Genomic DNA, 15,877 nt, shown 5'->3' with positions numbered 1-15,877 from the left:
GAAATGCCACAGTGGCAAGGGCTGTTCTCATTTCTTAGGCACAGGGAGGAATTGTGTGTGCAGTGTTCATTTGTTCATTAAATGCTTATTCAGTAATAGGGTCTGTGTGCCATACTGAGAATAGTGTGGTGAACAGAAATGGTCCTCAGGCTCACTGCCAAAGAAGGATTCTATCAAATAACAAATCTAGATTATTCTGCAACTATCTGTTGCTATATGAATATGAACATGTAAAATATGGGGCAGGGGTCCAGTTCATGATGGAGTGGTCAGAGTGGCCACACTAACAAAATAAAACTGAAGTGATATCCAAAAGGTGAGTAGGGAGTTAATAGTAGGTTGAGGCAGGGTGGGAAGGGATGAGATATCCAGAGGAGGGCTTGGAGGGTTGGGAACTGAACAAGGACCATACTGAGCACAGCATAGGCATGGGGGTCAAGCAGCATGGGGGCTAGAATTGAGTCCAAAGTTAGAGGAAAACCTGGCAGCCCTCCACAGCCTATTCTCATTAGTCAGCGCTCTGGATGCCCAGGCTTAGGCAGGCCTGAGAAGGGCCAAGATTCCAGCTGAGCTGTGTTTGTAGAATATTGAGTGCTTCTCCACAAAACACACTGGGAAGAGTGGAGTGGCCTTGTTCCCTCTGAACAAGGAACTTTCCATTCCCATCCAGTCAGCACAGGAATACTGACATTGACTGCAGAACAGTTTAAATTCAACTGATAATAAGCAAGATTTTTAGGCAGGGGCAAATTGTGAGGAAAATTAGGTCACTTTGCTCTCTCCATCCCTCCTGATCTCCCTTCCCTACCACACACTGTTCTTTAATATAACAGCTGCATGTTTATCTGAGCTGATAACCCACACCTAACAGACAACCATGAACTACCTCATATAAAACAGTTCCTAAGCCTTAGAATGCAGAAACATCCTTCCACAAACACACATATACCTCAGTCTTCCATGTAACAAACAGCCCTAAGATTGGTCAGTCCATCGTCTGACACATCGTCTCATCTGTTCTGAGACTGCAGTGCCAGCACACTGCTGTCATTCTTCTCTAGTTGTCAGTTGTGTGTCTATTTGGACTGCTAGAGCAGAGCAGCTTAGACTGGGTGACAAACACTAGTGAGGCGTCTATTCACTTCTGAAGAATGAGCCTGGAACAGAGTCAACACGGTCAAGTTCTGGGGAGGACTCGCGTATGTGTTGGAGATTCCTCTTTAGTGAATCTTTACAAAGAAGAAAGTGATCTAGAGAACTCTCTAGAGCTCTTTATAACATTTGTATTGGCATATATTAATGGTATAAAATAATGTTTCCATTGAGACTTTATACATGTATATAATACACTCAGATCATATTTACTCTTCATTTCCTTCATCTTCCGGCAGTTATGATCTCTGATAAGAACATTAATCCCATCAGAAAAGCTCAATGCTCATTATGTCTTAATTACCTAAGGGGTGTGTACACAGACTTCTAGTATATTATCATCCTTTTATTTCCATAGAAAAGGAAACTGGCAGAGCTGGAGACATGGCTCAGTGGTTAAGAGCACTGTTTTCTCTTCCAGAGGGCTTAGGGTTCAATTCCCAGCACCCACATGGCAGCTCACAAATGTTTGTAGCTCCAATTCCAGGGGATCTGACACCCTCATACAGATATACATGCAAACAAAACACGCCAGTGCACATAAAGTAAATATTTTTAAAAAGAAAAGGAAACAGGCAAAAAGTAACATGTCATTGCTTGAATTATCTCAGAAGGTCTGGAAGATACATGTCTTGTGGCGAAAATCATGGTGTCAAACCCCCAAATCCAGAACAGTATTTGACTCCTCTGCAGCAGAAGGAGGTCACAGTGAGGCACCTGAGGACCAAGCTGAAGGAGTCTGAGCGCCGACTCCATGAGAGGTAAATCTGGTTTCCCCACACCAGGAGGCTTAGCATAGTTTCTTCTTCACAGAAAGTGACACAGGAACCAAGACTATACTGAAGAATAAAAAGCAAAACTATTTTTATTAAACTTTTAAGTCTTCACATTCATTTCATAATTGTTTTTGCCTTTGCTGTTGCAAGAGCTCATGGGAGCTAGTAGGATAGAGGAGATCCTTTCTCCTGGGTGTGGTCAGTTTTGCCATACGGAATTGGGTGTGTACATGACTATTTTTAAATGGCAGAAACACTTATAGGAACAATCTACTTCCAGCAGAGCAGGTCACAGTGGCCTAGTCAAGCCAGCCCCGATAATCTCTGGAGAGAACGGATAGCTTTCTGACTCCTGCCAGCTATATCTATACTGAAGGAAGAGCTTTGTTATTCTTGGACTATTGGTAAGATGTAAGGGAAAAACTAAACTAAGCAATAAAACAGTGTCATCTAGATGTTATCACAGATAAAATGCAAAAGAAGAAAAAAAAGAAAAACAAAAAAGCCCCAAACTTTTGATATGTTAAGAGCAAGCCAGATCTTTTGCTTCATGGTTTTCTCTTGGGACAGTACTGTTAGACATACTAGCTGTAATGACAGAGCTGCACTCTTAGTGGGTCCATGCAGTACTTGCATTCTCTAGGAAGTGACAGTCTCCATCCTGTGTTGCCACAGACGGGATACTGTGAAGAATCCGTTACCTTGACTGGTAAATCTGGACAGACAGTACAGGCAGGGAGTTTTCTTCTTCCTATTTAATTCGACTTACACCTGACTGAAAGAGACATGAACTTTGTGGACTACGGTGATTTATGAAAAGTCCCGGGGAAGTTTTGAGCCCTTGCAAGAGGAGGCATAAGAAAGCAGGAAAACTTGATAAAACTGGCAAACCTAAACTTAAAGAAGCAACACTATGTGCTCTTAGATGCATGAAGATGTGGATTGATTGATCATTATATTCACAAGTAACCGGAGAATATATATTTACACTGACTTTGAAGAAATTATATATAAGAATTTCTTGGTAAAGTTTTTATAATAGGTTATTGTGAATACTAAGACATCTCATAGTCATCTCAGCATATTGCAGGTTGATTATTCTCTTCTCTGAGATGAGAAAGAATAAGAAACTTTTTACAAAGCTCTTCTTGAACATATAACATTTCACTGTTTAAAAAGGATCACTGGAATGTAATGACTATATACAAGACTATACAAGGCTATAACTGATTCTTTTTAGCTTCTCTTTAATCAGTAATTAAAAGTAAAATGAGCTTTCTTTCACAACTGTTCACACATATATTATATATATACATTATATATGCATATATGTATATATGGAGTAAACTACAGAGTTAGAAGTAGGCTAAGAAATCAATAGTAAAATACAAAATAAGTTTGGCGTAGAGGATAATGCTAATGAAGTACTTGGAACATGCCCTGCTCTACAGTGAGTATTCAAAAAGGAAACAATGGCAGCTATTTTGATTCTGGTTCTGGTTACTATTATTAACTTAGCTGTTTTGCAGAGGGGGAAGTTCCCTGGCTAATACTTGCCAAAAAAAGAAAAAAAAAAAAAAAAAAAAAAAAAGAACACACACACACACACACAACACATCTGAAACTGAGACTTAGAAGACCCTGTGCTGTGGCTGCTGTCGACTCTTAGCTATTTCAAAGTTGACCTTGCTTGTAACTGTGCCTACCTTCTCTACAGGGAATCTGAAATCATGGAGCTCAAGTCTCAGCTGGCTCGAATGAGGGAGGACTGGATTGAGGAAGAGTGCCACAGAGTGGAGGCTCAGTTGGCACTCAAAGAAGCCAGAAAAGAGATTAAACAGCTCAAACAGGTCATCGAGACTATGAGGAGCAGCTTGGCTGATAAAGATAAAGGCATTCAGAAGTACTTTGTGGACATAAACATCCAAAACAAGAAACTGGAGTCTCTGCTTCAAAGCATGGAGATGGCACACAATAGTTCCCTGAGGGATGAACTGTGTCTTGACTTTTCCTTTGATTCCCCAGAGAAAAGTTTACCCCTGAGCAGCACATTTGACAAGTTGGCAGATGGGTTATCTCTGGAAGAACAGATAACAGAGGAAGGTGCTGACAGTGAGCTTCTGGTGGGAGACAGCATGGCTGAGGGCCCAGATCTGTTAGATGAGATGGTGACTGCCACCACCACAGAATCCAGTGACCTGGAGTTTGTTCATTCCACTCCAGGGCCACAAGCCCTCAAGGCTCTCCCCTTGGTGAGCCAGGAAGAGGGCATTGCGGTGATGGAGCAAGCCGTGCAGACCGACGTGGTGCCGTTCAGCCCTGCCATCTCAGAGCTCATTCAGAGTGCGCTAAAGCTGCAGGACTACTGTCCCACAAGCTCAGCATCTCCAGATGAATCTGGAGCTGACTCGATGGAAAGCTTCTCAGAATCTATCTCTGCCTTAATGCTTGATTTAACTCCAAGAAGTCCCAACTCGGCCATCCTTCTGTCTCCTGTGGAGATCCCATTCAGCAAGGCGGCTATGGAAGCCCATGCAAATCGCCTCATGAGAGAGCTAGATTTTGCAGCCTACACAGAAGAAAGATTGGACAGCGTTCTCTCGCTGTCCCAGGGCAGTGTTGTGAGGCAGTACTGGAGCAGCAGTTTCTTGGTGGATCTACTGGCTGTGGCTGCCCCTGTCGTACCCACTGTTCTGTGGGCATTCAGTACTCAGAGAGGGGGTACAGATCCTGTCTACAACATCGGAGCTTTGCTCCGAGGTTGCTGTGTGGTGGCCCTACACTCACTACGCCGCACTGCTTTCCACATGAAAACCTAATTAGTTGTTACTGTGTGCCAATGTATCTGTGTGGCCTGATGCCAGGTAGAGCAACAGCAGGTGATCAGTGGAAGTCTCTATTCTGTCAGTTTTGCTTCTCGCTATTTGATTTGCACTATAGTCAGTTGAAGCCTGTTCACTGTTTAAACCAGAGGTATTTTCCAAGGCATGGAAACCTGGTTCCGGTAGCTGTCCCACCAGAGTGGTGTAGAAAGCATGCTTATGCCCCTGCCGTGTTGTCTGAGGTGCCCGTTCTTACACTAATGGTTCAGGAAGAGAAAATGCAGTTTGCACTTTCACCACAGCCTTTCTAAGGCTGGCATGTTATCTCCTTGCTTTGCTTTGTGCCGTTTGAAAATGTGTAATTGTTCCAGCATTCCAATGCTCTTGTGCATAGCAGGGGACTGTAACCAAAAATAAAAATGTACTTGTGTAATTGGTTCAAAGATTTGAATAGCTCTTTATCGTCTTGAGGTTGATAAAGTTTGAGTGTTTGGATTTTTTTTAACTTAATGTAGCTCCAAAGTCTTAAAAGACTCATTTGCTCTTAAACCTGTCAGTTGGTGAAACTATGTAAATTTACAATGTACTAACTTATTTTTTGCTTATTATATATAGTGTTTTTTGGAAATTGTTTGTACCCACATACTTCAGCATGAAAATAAAGGTTAGTGGTTCCATTTAAATGTTTGTCTCCTATAATTGTGAATTTACTACTATATAAGTCAAATAAATAGATCATTCTTTATCAAAAAGATTCTATAAAAATGAAGCTAAGCAGAAACGAGAAAAAAAAATTACTAAAACCAAAATGAAGGCCTGGAGCGATGCTCTGTGGTTAAGAGCAGAAGTTAACTACTCTGGTGGAGAGCCTGAATTCTACTACCAGCACCCATGTGGCTCACAACACCTTCTGACCAAATACTGTGGCATATACTCACAAAGACCCTCTCCCTTCCCTCCCCTCCCCTCCCCTTTCTTCCCCTCTCTTTCTCTTCCTTCCCCTCCCTTTCCTTCCTTTCTCCCTTCCCTTCCTCTCTCCCTCTGTCTCACACACACTTAAAAATAAAAATTCTATAAAAAGGTAAATACGCCTGACCTTGAAGAGTATTATATAGAAAATAAGGGTAGCCCTGTTTATTTAAATAAGGCATGCAGCTGCTTGCACACACAATCAGCATGTTTGAACTCATTCCAGGAAAGGTGGGCGGCTTATTAAGCTTGCTAGATTCTCAGGAGAGGGAAATTCCAAGAGTAGCATCTATTCTCCATCCTCCTTCTCTCTCAATGAAAGGATTGGGGCGGATGGAGGAGGGAATCTGTAGTAATTATCGATTCTTAGTAGCCTTGAGAAGTAGGTGTTCTACTTTATAAACAGGGAGCTGAAAAGCCACAGACAGCAAAACTGCTCAAGATCTCTAAGTTCATTTTCAGAGCCAAGAGTTAATGTATGAGCAATGAAAATGCCTCTTCTACCTTACTGTAGAAATGCAGGTGATCTGGAAAGTAGCTTCGCCTCTCAAACCTTTTCCTCATTAGCACTTTAAGTATGTGCTGACATTGTTGATTTGTACCTTGAATATCTTATTACCCATATTTCCTATTGATATGCTAGCTCTGTGAACAGGGCAAGGATATGTGTTCTGTCTTATGCGTGCATGTCAAGAACTTAAAAGAACCTGCCACATAGATCTGAAAATCAGTGTAGAATTCATCCAACAGCCACTAGCTGAGATCTCACAAGCCAGTTAGCTACTTTACTGGGTTGGTCACTAATAGGTAGGGAGGGTGCTTCCATGCTTTGTCTGCCAAGAGTCCAGTGCTTTCTAAAATAATTTTAGGCTGAGGTATGTACTTTGACCCAAGAGAGACAAAGAGCTAAAGCTAAGGAGAATACCTCTGAGTAACATCAATAGTGAATCATAAGAAACAGTAAAATGTTATACAGAGAGAGAGAGAGAGAGAGAGAGAGAGAGAGAGAGAGAACAAATGTTAAGAGCCACAAGGTAAAAAAAAAAAGATTTCAACCTATATATTTTAGCATGGTGGAGTAGACAGGAAGCTGGCTGGTTCATATGGGGACATGTAGATAAAGTTGTTAAGTTGAATAGATCAAGATAGAAATAATAGGTGAGAGGGAAGGAAGCCTGAAAGAAAAAGGGCTACATTAAGTATAACTCAAAGGTTTTCATCTTGAGCAACTACATCAATGAGTATCATTTGCTGAAAATGAAAAGCTCAAGAGAATCAAATTTGGCTGAAAAAAAAAAAACTAAAACCCTGTGATATCTACTAAAATAGCTATGTGAAGATGCCAAGCAAATGACTGCATATGTACATATGGAGAGCCCAGGAACTGCCAAGCCTAGCTATAAATTTGGGGCTCCTTCATTCTGCATAGTATTTAAAACACAGAACAGATGGAATCATCCAAGAAATGAGAAAGAAGGCCAAATACTAAGTCCTGTCTTACTCCCACATTTAGACACAAGCGAGGAATGAACAAAGTCAGAGAAGAAGCTGCCCCAAAGATAAGGAAAACTGACAGAATTGGGTAAAGAGGAGAAACAGTGACTGAAGTGGAGCATTAAAACTCTGTGAAGAAGATGCATAATGTGAAAGACAGTGTGCTCACTGGCTTTGACAACAGTGAGTGTCAGTTCAAGGGATGAGCCAGACTAGACCAGCTTAAAGAGTGAATGGAAGCCCAGAACTTAGCCTATTCATGTCAAGACCACACTTCCAGGCTAATACCAGATGTACACCTAGTCCACTCACCTTGCCTCCAAAATTCCCCCAAACCTCCTCCACTTGTACCAATCCCACAGTCTCAGGTATGCTTTCAATCACTCGGCCCCCTCACTGTCCTTGTTTAATGAGTTCCCCCACATTTCCTGTCCTAGATCTAGTCACACAGCTCCTGCAGCAGAGACAGGCTAGACTCTCACATGAGACATACAACCAATGAAAGTAGTGCATAAGCACCAGGTCACATCACAAAAACACAAAGTAAAAAGTCAAACAGGCTCCCCAAACCCACTATAGGAATATAGAAGTGTTTGCCAATGAGAATTATATAGATTATTTAGACAGATAATTTAAAAGAATAGTCACAAACATGAAAGAATTTGTGATGTTAAGATATAAACAAATATCTCCATGAACTAAAAAAGGGATAAGAATAAATTCCTGAATGATGTTCATGAAAACACAAACATACAGCTGACTGAAATGATGAACATAATTCAAGATTTAAAAACTGAATGCATTAAAAATATATGAGTAGTGAAAAGAACTCTTTGAAGTTGGAATGAAAAAAAAAACCTTCAATAATGCGATTAGAAAACAAGGCATACAAGAAGACTTGACACATATGTACAAAGGGCTTGATGTCCTCCTCCAGAGTCACTGCTGCTCTATTCATAACAGCTAGAAAATAGAAGCAACCTAAATGCTCTTCAACTGAGAAATAATAAAGGAGTGGGACACAGACAAAATCTATTCAGTTGTAGAGATTACATCATGTTACTTTCAGGCAAATGAATGAAACTAGAATATATTCTTAATGAGGTAGCCAACACCCCTGTTTTCTCTTATTTATGGATCCTAGCTCTGCATCTTCAGAGATGACAACTACAGAAGACAAAACAGTAAAAAAGGTCCATGAGGTGGTAATGAGGACTTCTAGAGGGGGGCTACTAGGACACAGGTGCTATGAAAGGGAAATGGGGAAAATGAGGAGGGACTGTTACTAGGGAGGTAGAAGGAATAATACCACTCTTTGAAAAAAGCCATAGGGAACCATGTTTATATGCGTGTGTGTGTTTGTATCATTACATACACATGTATGTAATCATTACATGTGTTTACATACATATGTACAGTTTAAATGGAGTTATGTCACATGGGGTAAAAATGTTCTCCTAAGAGAACTATAGATTACCTAACAAAAATCTCAGTGCCAGGCTTGGAAACCTCTCTTCAACTTGTTAGGATGCATGTGCATGTGCACACACACACACACGCACACACACATATATCCTACTGGCATATGTGTGTGGGTGTACATGTAATAAATAAGAGCTCATGAATTTGATGAGTAGTGGAAGTCAGAAGACATGGAGAGGGAGAGGGGTGGAAATTATGTAACTGCAGCTCCTCATGTAAGAAATTCTCAACAACAACAAAAAAGGTGAATGAAAGGAAGTGGAAGGCAGAGTGTGTGGCCAATTTGCTGTTGTTTGCTTTAAGTTTTACTTTGAAGGAAGGACAATGTGCAATGGCAACGAGGAGATACCAGGTCCTGAGTTTGATTATGAGTGAATCACTGAATGGAAAGACACTGATGACAGACAAAGAAAAGGTTAATTGAAGAAACGAAGTCTAGGGAGGATCTTGTCAGGATACACGGTGAAGAGGGTTCTCTCTGAGAAACCTGTCTACTGAAATGTACAGTTGGGAGGCACGCATATATGTTCTTACCCAGCAACTTATCTTACAGTTCTAGTCAGCAGTACAGGGATTTGGCTGAAATGGAAGGGAAAGCTATTCAGGGATATGACTATTCAGGGATATGAATATTCGGAAGTGTTCCAAAATAATGAGCCATACTAACTCAGGTCCTTTCCTGTGGTCCAGCACTGACTAAGAACCTGGAACTGGCTGCTTCCTTGAAGCCCCTCCTTTTGTTTATTTTTAGTCATTGCTAAATTAAGGCATTTTAACTTTAAGAAATTATAAACCTGTTTGTGCTATCTGCTCCGTGTTGTCCTCAGAGACTAGAATTCTACCTTGCTATCAATTCCAGATGGATCTAGAACAAGAACCACCATGAGAAAAGATCTTCACATACCACACAGTCGTTAGCAAATTGGAGGCAGATGATCACCAGCAGCAAATTGCTTCCTTGCATCTTTCCCAGAATTTAAAAGCTTCAATTATAGTTTATTTGTGACCCTAACTGCTGCATATCCTATGCATAATAAAACTGTCAGAAAGGTGAACAGGGATCCTGCCACACCTATTTATTTTCCTTCTTTGCCTCTTCCCCATCCTCCTCCCTCTGCTTTAGAATGTTGCCATGTATAATCTGTGGAAAATTACTGCTATGATTCAGACCAGTCTCTCAAATGACTTCCTTCAAACAAACAACAACCAAAAAAAAAAAAAAATGTATGGAGTATGCTCAGTTTTTGGAAGCCCAAGGCATTGCCTGGTTTTCTGAACAAGAGGATCTGATCTGGCAGACAGAAGTGCCTCTGAGTTGCTTTCAGTAATCTGGGTGCCTGTGGTGTACAAAACAGACAGGAAAACAGAAACAAAAAGAACAATCCCACACTCTATTGCACAAATGGCTACCACATCAAAGCAAATGTTAAACATTTCCTAAGGTTAGGTGAGCAAACATTTCAATTTATAAGAAAAGATTTCTCCCAAAGGGCTATGCTGACCTTTTGGAGTGGGGATGGGGCGTATGCACAATGCACTTGGATGCCAAGCGTGCTGACATTTGTGGTAGAAGGAAGCCTGCAATCTGCATTTGTCATAGGCCCCACCCATGCAGTTGGCTCTGCGTTTCTCCCTTGACGATTTTTCTTTTTAAAAGGTTTGGAATATTTTCTTTACTTCCTTTTTGGGTCAGTGAGTCCTTACAAAATGCCTGTATTCCTAATCCTGCCAGGTGAAATATGTAGCAATTTAGGAAAAAAACATTTATAGCAAACAAATCTTAAGATGATGTTCACAAACTCATGACTTCAAAATGAAAAAAAAGGATAGTAAGTCCAAATAAAATGAAATCAGGTTTCTATCAGTTCATTATTTTTAAACCAAACAACATGGGGGCACACACTTTTAATCTCAGTAATTGGGAGGCAGAGGCAGGCAGATCTCCTAGTTCCAGGCCAGCCTGGCCCACAGAGTGAGTTCCAGGGCAGTCAGCAATACACAAAGAAACCTTGTCTTAATAAAAACCAGTAATAATAATAATAACAATAATAATATCATCATTTTTAAACTACTAAAAATGTACTCTATTACAACCACCAACTTTGCCTGTCATGACTTTAACAATGACACGAACAAAAATTCCAAGTAATTTTGAAATCCAAATAATATTCAGAATTTTGTTTTAAGACTGAAGTATTTCCATGTAATCCAAGTTTGTTAAAGGCACATCCATTAAAAAGCATTTTGAACAGGAAAATCCAATTTATAAAACATATTCACAAGCACAAAGTTTTTGCAATGACAGTAAGCCTGGGACCTTCCTTGGCATCCATCCACCTCCATCCATCTCCTACCACAATGAGGGCATAGCATCTGGAATAGTTTGAAAACCACTTTACTGTGTACCATGTTCTTTGAAAACTGTCAGCTTATGAAAGACTTCATATGGAACCTCTCAGTTAACTGGAATAGTACTCCTGTTAGTACTATTCCTACAAATGTGTTTGCCAGTGTCATGTTAGTTCAACTGTGAAGAGGACTCATTGCCTCCCACTCAGAGAACAGAGGCCATGGAAGGGAGCAGCTGTGGCCACAGTGACATAGACTGATGTAAAAGTCAATATACAGCTGTAACCTGCAGATATTAGAGTAGGCACCACAGCTTCTTTAGGATGTCCATCCATCCTTTGACTCAAAATAGCTCAGTGTTTGAAATGCTTTGCCACTTTCTCTTCCTACACTAGACAATAAGTCTTCACAACCTTCAACTGATCTTTCCTTTTTCTATGCCAGCACAACATTCCAGGCTTATGTGTTGTGTAGAGAAAATGAAAACAGTTTTAACAGTTTTCCTATGCCCCACCCCAGAAAGCAGTATATGAGGTATATGGGTATGGGAGTGGAGCTTTCAAAATATCAGCCATTATTGCTTTGATCCATAAGGGCTCTATCCAATCAGGACGGATTAGGCAATTATCAGATTCAGGCAAATAACAGAGCTTTATAAAATAAAGAACTTGTATTCCTATGTGTGTTAAACTTAAATATGGCAGATTAAATATGCCTATATGTGCACCACACTTAGCACTACAATAAAACGCTGATTCAAAATAAAGGCAATAGTCATTTTTTGTATACTGAGACATGGTCTCTCTCTGTAGTTCAAGCTGGCCTTGAATGTGTGGTCTTCTCACCTTACACTCCCCTAAGTGTTGAGACCATAAGCATTCACTACCCAAATCAGCTTCAATCATGTTTTGAAACATGCATTTTTCAATTTCCAAACATGGTGACACATGCCTTTAATCTTGGCACTTGGGAGGTGAAGTTCAAGACCACCTGATATATAATGTCGAATTCTATACCAATGAGACCCTATCACAAAAGAGAAAATAGATGACTTATTTACCTACCTGTGTTTTATTCTGTTACAAAATAAGCACAGTTTCATTCAACAAAAATCAACAAGTTTAGAAACAGCAACTGTTGAGTTAAGAATTCAAGCTATAGAACAGGTAAGAGCCCCACCTACCCTCAGAACCCTCCTATGCCTTCCTTTCAGATCGCAAAGACCTGCCCTCTTGACATCCCTTCTCACCCCATCACCCAAGCCTGTTGCTCTGCCCCCTGCTGCTTTGCCCTTGCTCCTATATGGGCTGATATCCCCTGCTCAAATGCAGGCGATACCAGCCAGAACAGGTGTAGGCCATGCCAGTCATGGCCCTGTTGGACAAAAGGCCATGCTAGCTGCTACAAGTCCAGCACCCAATTCTGTCAAAGACTCCCTGCTGGACCAGAAGTCACACCAGGCCCCATAAATCCAGACCACAAAGACCAGAAGAATAAAGGAAAAACAGAAACCAAGGAAAAAACACTATCCAACAGAAACTCAGCACCTAGACCTATATTCATTCCAAACCCAGGTGCTTAGAAAGAAGGGTAGGAATACAATCAACAACAGCCAAGGCAAGCTGGCACCACCAGACCCCAGCTATCTACTACAGAAACCCATCAATATTCCAGTGTGGGGCTGCTGGGTATAGGGGAAGAGGGAGGAGGGAGAGAGCCCACGTCCCACCAGAGTTCCTGTGCTCTGGGTAGGCAGATGTGGGAGGACTGCTGGACGCTTTCCACTCAGCCCTGGGTGTGCATTTGGCTGTGTGAAACCACTGGACCCCACTTGATGGGGGTGGGGTCGGGTGGACAAGGGACAGCCCCTGATACCAGGGGCCCGGGGGCAACACTCTTGGCCCTGGAGATACGGGAGAGAGGGCAGAGGAAGAGAGGTTCCTAGGAAGACAAGAGTCGTTAGTCCAGTACATGGCTGGAGTGTAGGAAGGCCTTCTGATGGTAGATTAGGCACAGCTCATTAGGAGAAACATCCCATCATCAAGGCACAGTGGGCCTTGATGAACAGAGACAGACTATGGTTTTAGAGCTTTATTGTAGAAAGGCAGGGAGAAAGGAGAGAAGGTGGAAAGAGAGAGAGAGAGACCAGCCATGGCCAAGAGGAGGAAAAGGGGAAAGAGAGAGAAAGAGAAAAGGCTAGAGAGTAAAAGATTAGAAAGAGAGCGAGGAGAGAGCGAGGTGAGGCCAAGCAGCCACTCTTATTATCTTGTTGTTGCTAGGTAACTGGGAGGAGTTTAGCCTGAAAGTCAGAAGCTTGGGACATTGTCTACGTGACTAATAGCCATGCTTCTGCTGTGGGGAGTGTGGGGGTGGTAACTTCGACAGGAGCCAGGGGTCCAGGAGACATGAGGGAACACCTTCCTCCCATGTAGATGAATTATCACCACCATTGGGTTTCACAGGGGTTTACAACCTCAGCTCAACTGGAGACTAGGCCATCTGTACATAGCCCATTGCCCCACATTCCACAGAAAACAACATAAAACCAACTTTATGAAGATGGTAGAGGTCCTTAAAAGAAAATAAATAAATCTTTCAAAGAAATCCAGGAAAACACAAACATGAATCCATCAAAGAAAGCTAAGAAAACACAAACAAACAATGGGAGAAAATGAATAAATCCTTAAAGAAAGATTCCTAAACAGGTGAAGGAAATGAATAAAATGTTCAAGACCTAAAAATGGATATAGAAGCAATAAAGAAAATACAAATTGAAGGAATCATGAAGATGGAAAATCTAGGTAAGCCAACAAGAATTAAAGATGCAAATGTCAGCAGAATACAAGAGATGGAAGAGAGATTCTCAGGCATTGAAAATGCTAGCCACATATGTGGCAGAGGATGGCCTTGTTGGATATCAGTGGGAGGAGATGCCCTTGGGCCTGTGGGTGTTGGATGCCCCAGTGTAGGGAAATGCCAGGGCAGGAGAACAGGAGTAGGTGGGTGGGGGAGCACCCTCATAGAAGTAGGGGATAGGGGATGGAATGGGGGTTTCTGAAGGAGAGACCTGGAAAGGGGAAAACATTTGAAATGTAAATAAAGAAAATATCCAATCAAAAAGAAAAAAAATTTAAAAAAGAAAGAAATAGATAAATGTATTAGTCACAGAAAATAATAAATCTAAAAATTTCCTGACACAAAACATCCAAGAAATCAATGACACTATGAAAAGACCAAACCTAAGAATAATAGGAACAGAATTCCAGCTCAAATGCCCAGAAAATATTTTTCATTAATTTATTTATTCACTTTATATCCCAATCAAAGACTGAAGACACCTCCTTCCTCTCCTCCCAGTTCCACCCTCATGCCTTTCTCCCCTTACTCCCCTCCCTTTTTCATCAGAGAAGGATAGGGTCTTCAATCAGTATCAATCTTCCCTGGCACAAGTCACAGTAGGAGTAGGCACATCCACTCCCACTGAGGCCAGACAAGGGAGCCCAGTTAAGAGAAAGGGATCCAAGGCAAGTAACAGAGTCAGAAACAGCCCCTGCTCCAATTGGTAGGAGACCCACATGAAGATCTAGCTGCACATCTGCACTATGGATTGGGGGCCTAGGTCTAGACCATGCATGTTCTTTGGTTGGTGGTTTAGTCCCTGCAACCCCTATCACCCACCTGTGAGCCCAGGTTAGTTGACTCTGTAGGTCTTCTGTAGGACTCTGTGGGTTTCTTTCAACTGCTGAATGAATCCCCCCAGAAGTCAGTTATGCTAGGTTCCTATCTTCAAGCATAGTGTCATTAATAGTATCCAGGGTTGGCTTTCTCAAATAAGATGGGTCTCAAGTTGGGCCAGTCATTGGTGGGCCATTCCCTCAATCTCTGCTTCATCTTTATCCCTGCACATCTCCTTGGCAGACAAAAGCAAACAATGAAAAAATGAAGCCATCTTCAACAAATGATACTGGTCTAACTGTATGTTTACATGTAGAAGAAAGCAAATCGATGAATATTTATCACCCATACAAAATTCAAGTCCAAGTGGATCAAAAGCCTCAAGATAAACCTAGATATACTAAATCTGATAGATGAGAAAGTGAAAAATAGCATTGAATGCATCGGTACAGGAGGAAATCTCCTGAACATAACACAAACAGCTTGGGCACCAGGCACTAAGAGCAAAAAGTAATAAATGGGACTTCATGGAACTGAAAAGATTCTCTAAAACAAAGGACACTGTCACTAAGGACAAAATGGCAGCCTACCGAATAGGAGATCTTCATCAACCCTACATCTAACAGAGGGTTAATATCCAAAATATATAAAGAACTTAAGAAATTAAACATCAGCAAATCAAATAACCCAATTAAAAATTGGGGTGCAGAGCTCAACAGAGGAATTTTCAACAGAGGAATTTCTAATGCCTAAGAAGAACTTAAAGAAGTGGGAGTGAGTGGGTAGGGGAGCAGGGTGGGGGGAGGGTATAGGGGAAACCCAAACTACACAAAAATTTAATAGAGACATTTCAGACCAACTTCCCTCATAAATATTGATCCAAAAATACTCAAAAATCAAATCCAAGAGCACATCAAAAAGATCATCCATGATTATCAAGTAGGCGCCATCCCAGAGATGCAAGGATGTTCAACCTATGAAATCTGTCAATATAATTTATCATATAAACACATTTAAAAGAAGAAGAAGAAAAAAAAAACCATGATCACCTGATGCTGGGAAAGACTGACAAAATCCAACACCCCTGCTATGGTTTATATATGCTCAGCCCAGGGAGTGGCATTATTAGAAGGTGTGGCCCTGTTGGAGTAGTTGTGT

At 41.3% G+C, this 15,877-nt stretch overlaps 1 protein-coding gene across 7 annotated transcripts in view; it reads left to right on the top strand.

The window, feature by feature from the left end:
* Positions 1-5,433, top strand: part of Sybu (syntabulin) — a 110,404-nt gene extending 104,971 nt beyond the window's left edge. For all 7 annotated transcript variants that reach the window (XM_021183571.2, XM_021183568.2, XM_021183570.1 and 4 more), the window contains 2 exons: positions 1,764-1,913; positions 3,646-5,433. In XM_021183571.2, the coding sequence (XP_021039230.1) occupies positions 1,764-1,913; positions 3,646-4,747 (1,252 nt within the window). In that variant the 3' untranslated portion in view covers positions 4,748-5,433. The remainder of the gene's footprint in view (positions 1-1,763; positions 1,914-3,645) is intronic.
* The last annotated feature ends 10,444 nt before the right edge of the window (positions 5,434-15,877 follow it).

This window comes from Mus caroli, chromosome 15, assembly GCF_900094665.2.
Source record: "Mus caroli chromosome 15, CAROLI_EIJ_v1.1, whole genome shotgun sequence".
Lineage (NCBI taxonomy): Eukaryota > Metazoa > Chordata > Mammalia > Rodentia > Muridae > Mus > Mus caroli.
The sequence above is the reverse complement of the archived record's forward strand: the minus strand, read 5'-3'. Positions and strand labels throughout refer to the sequence as shown.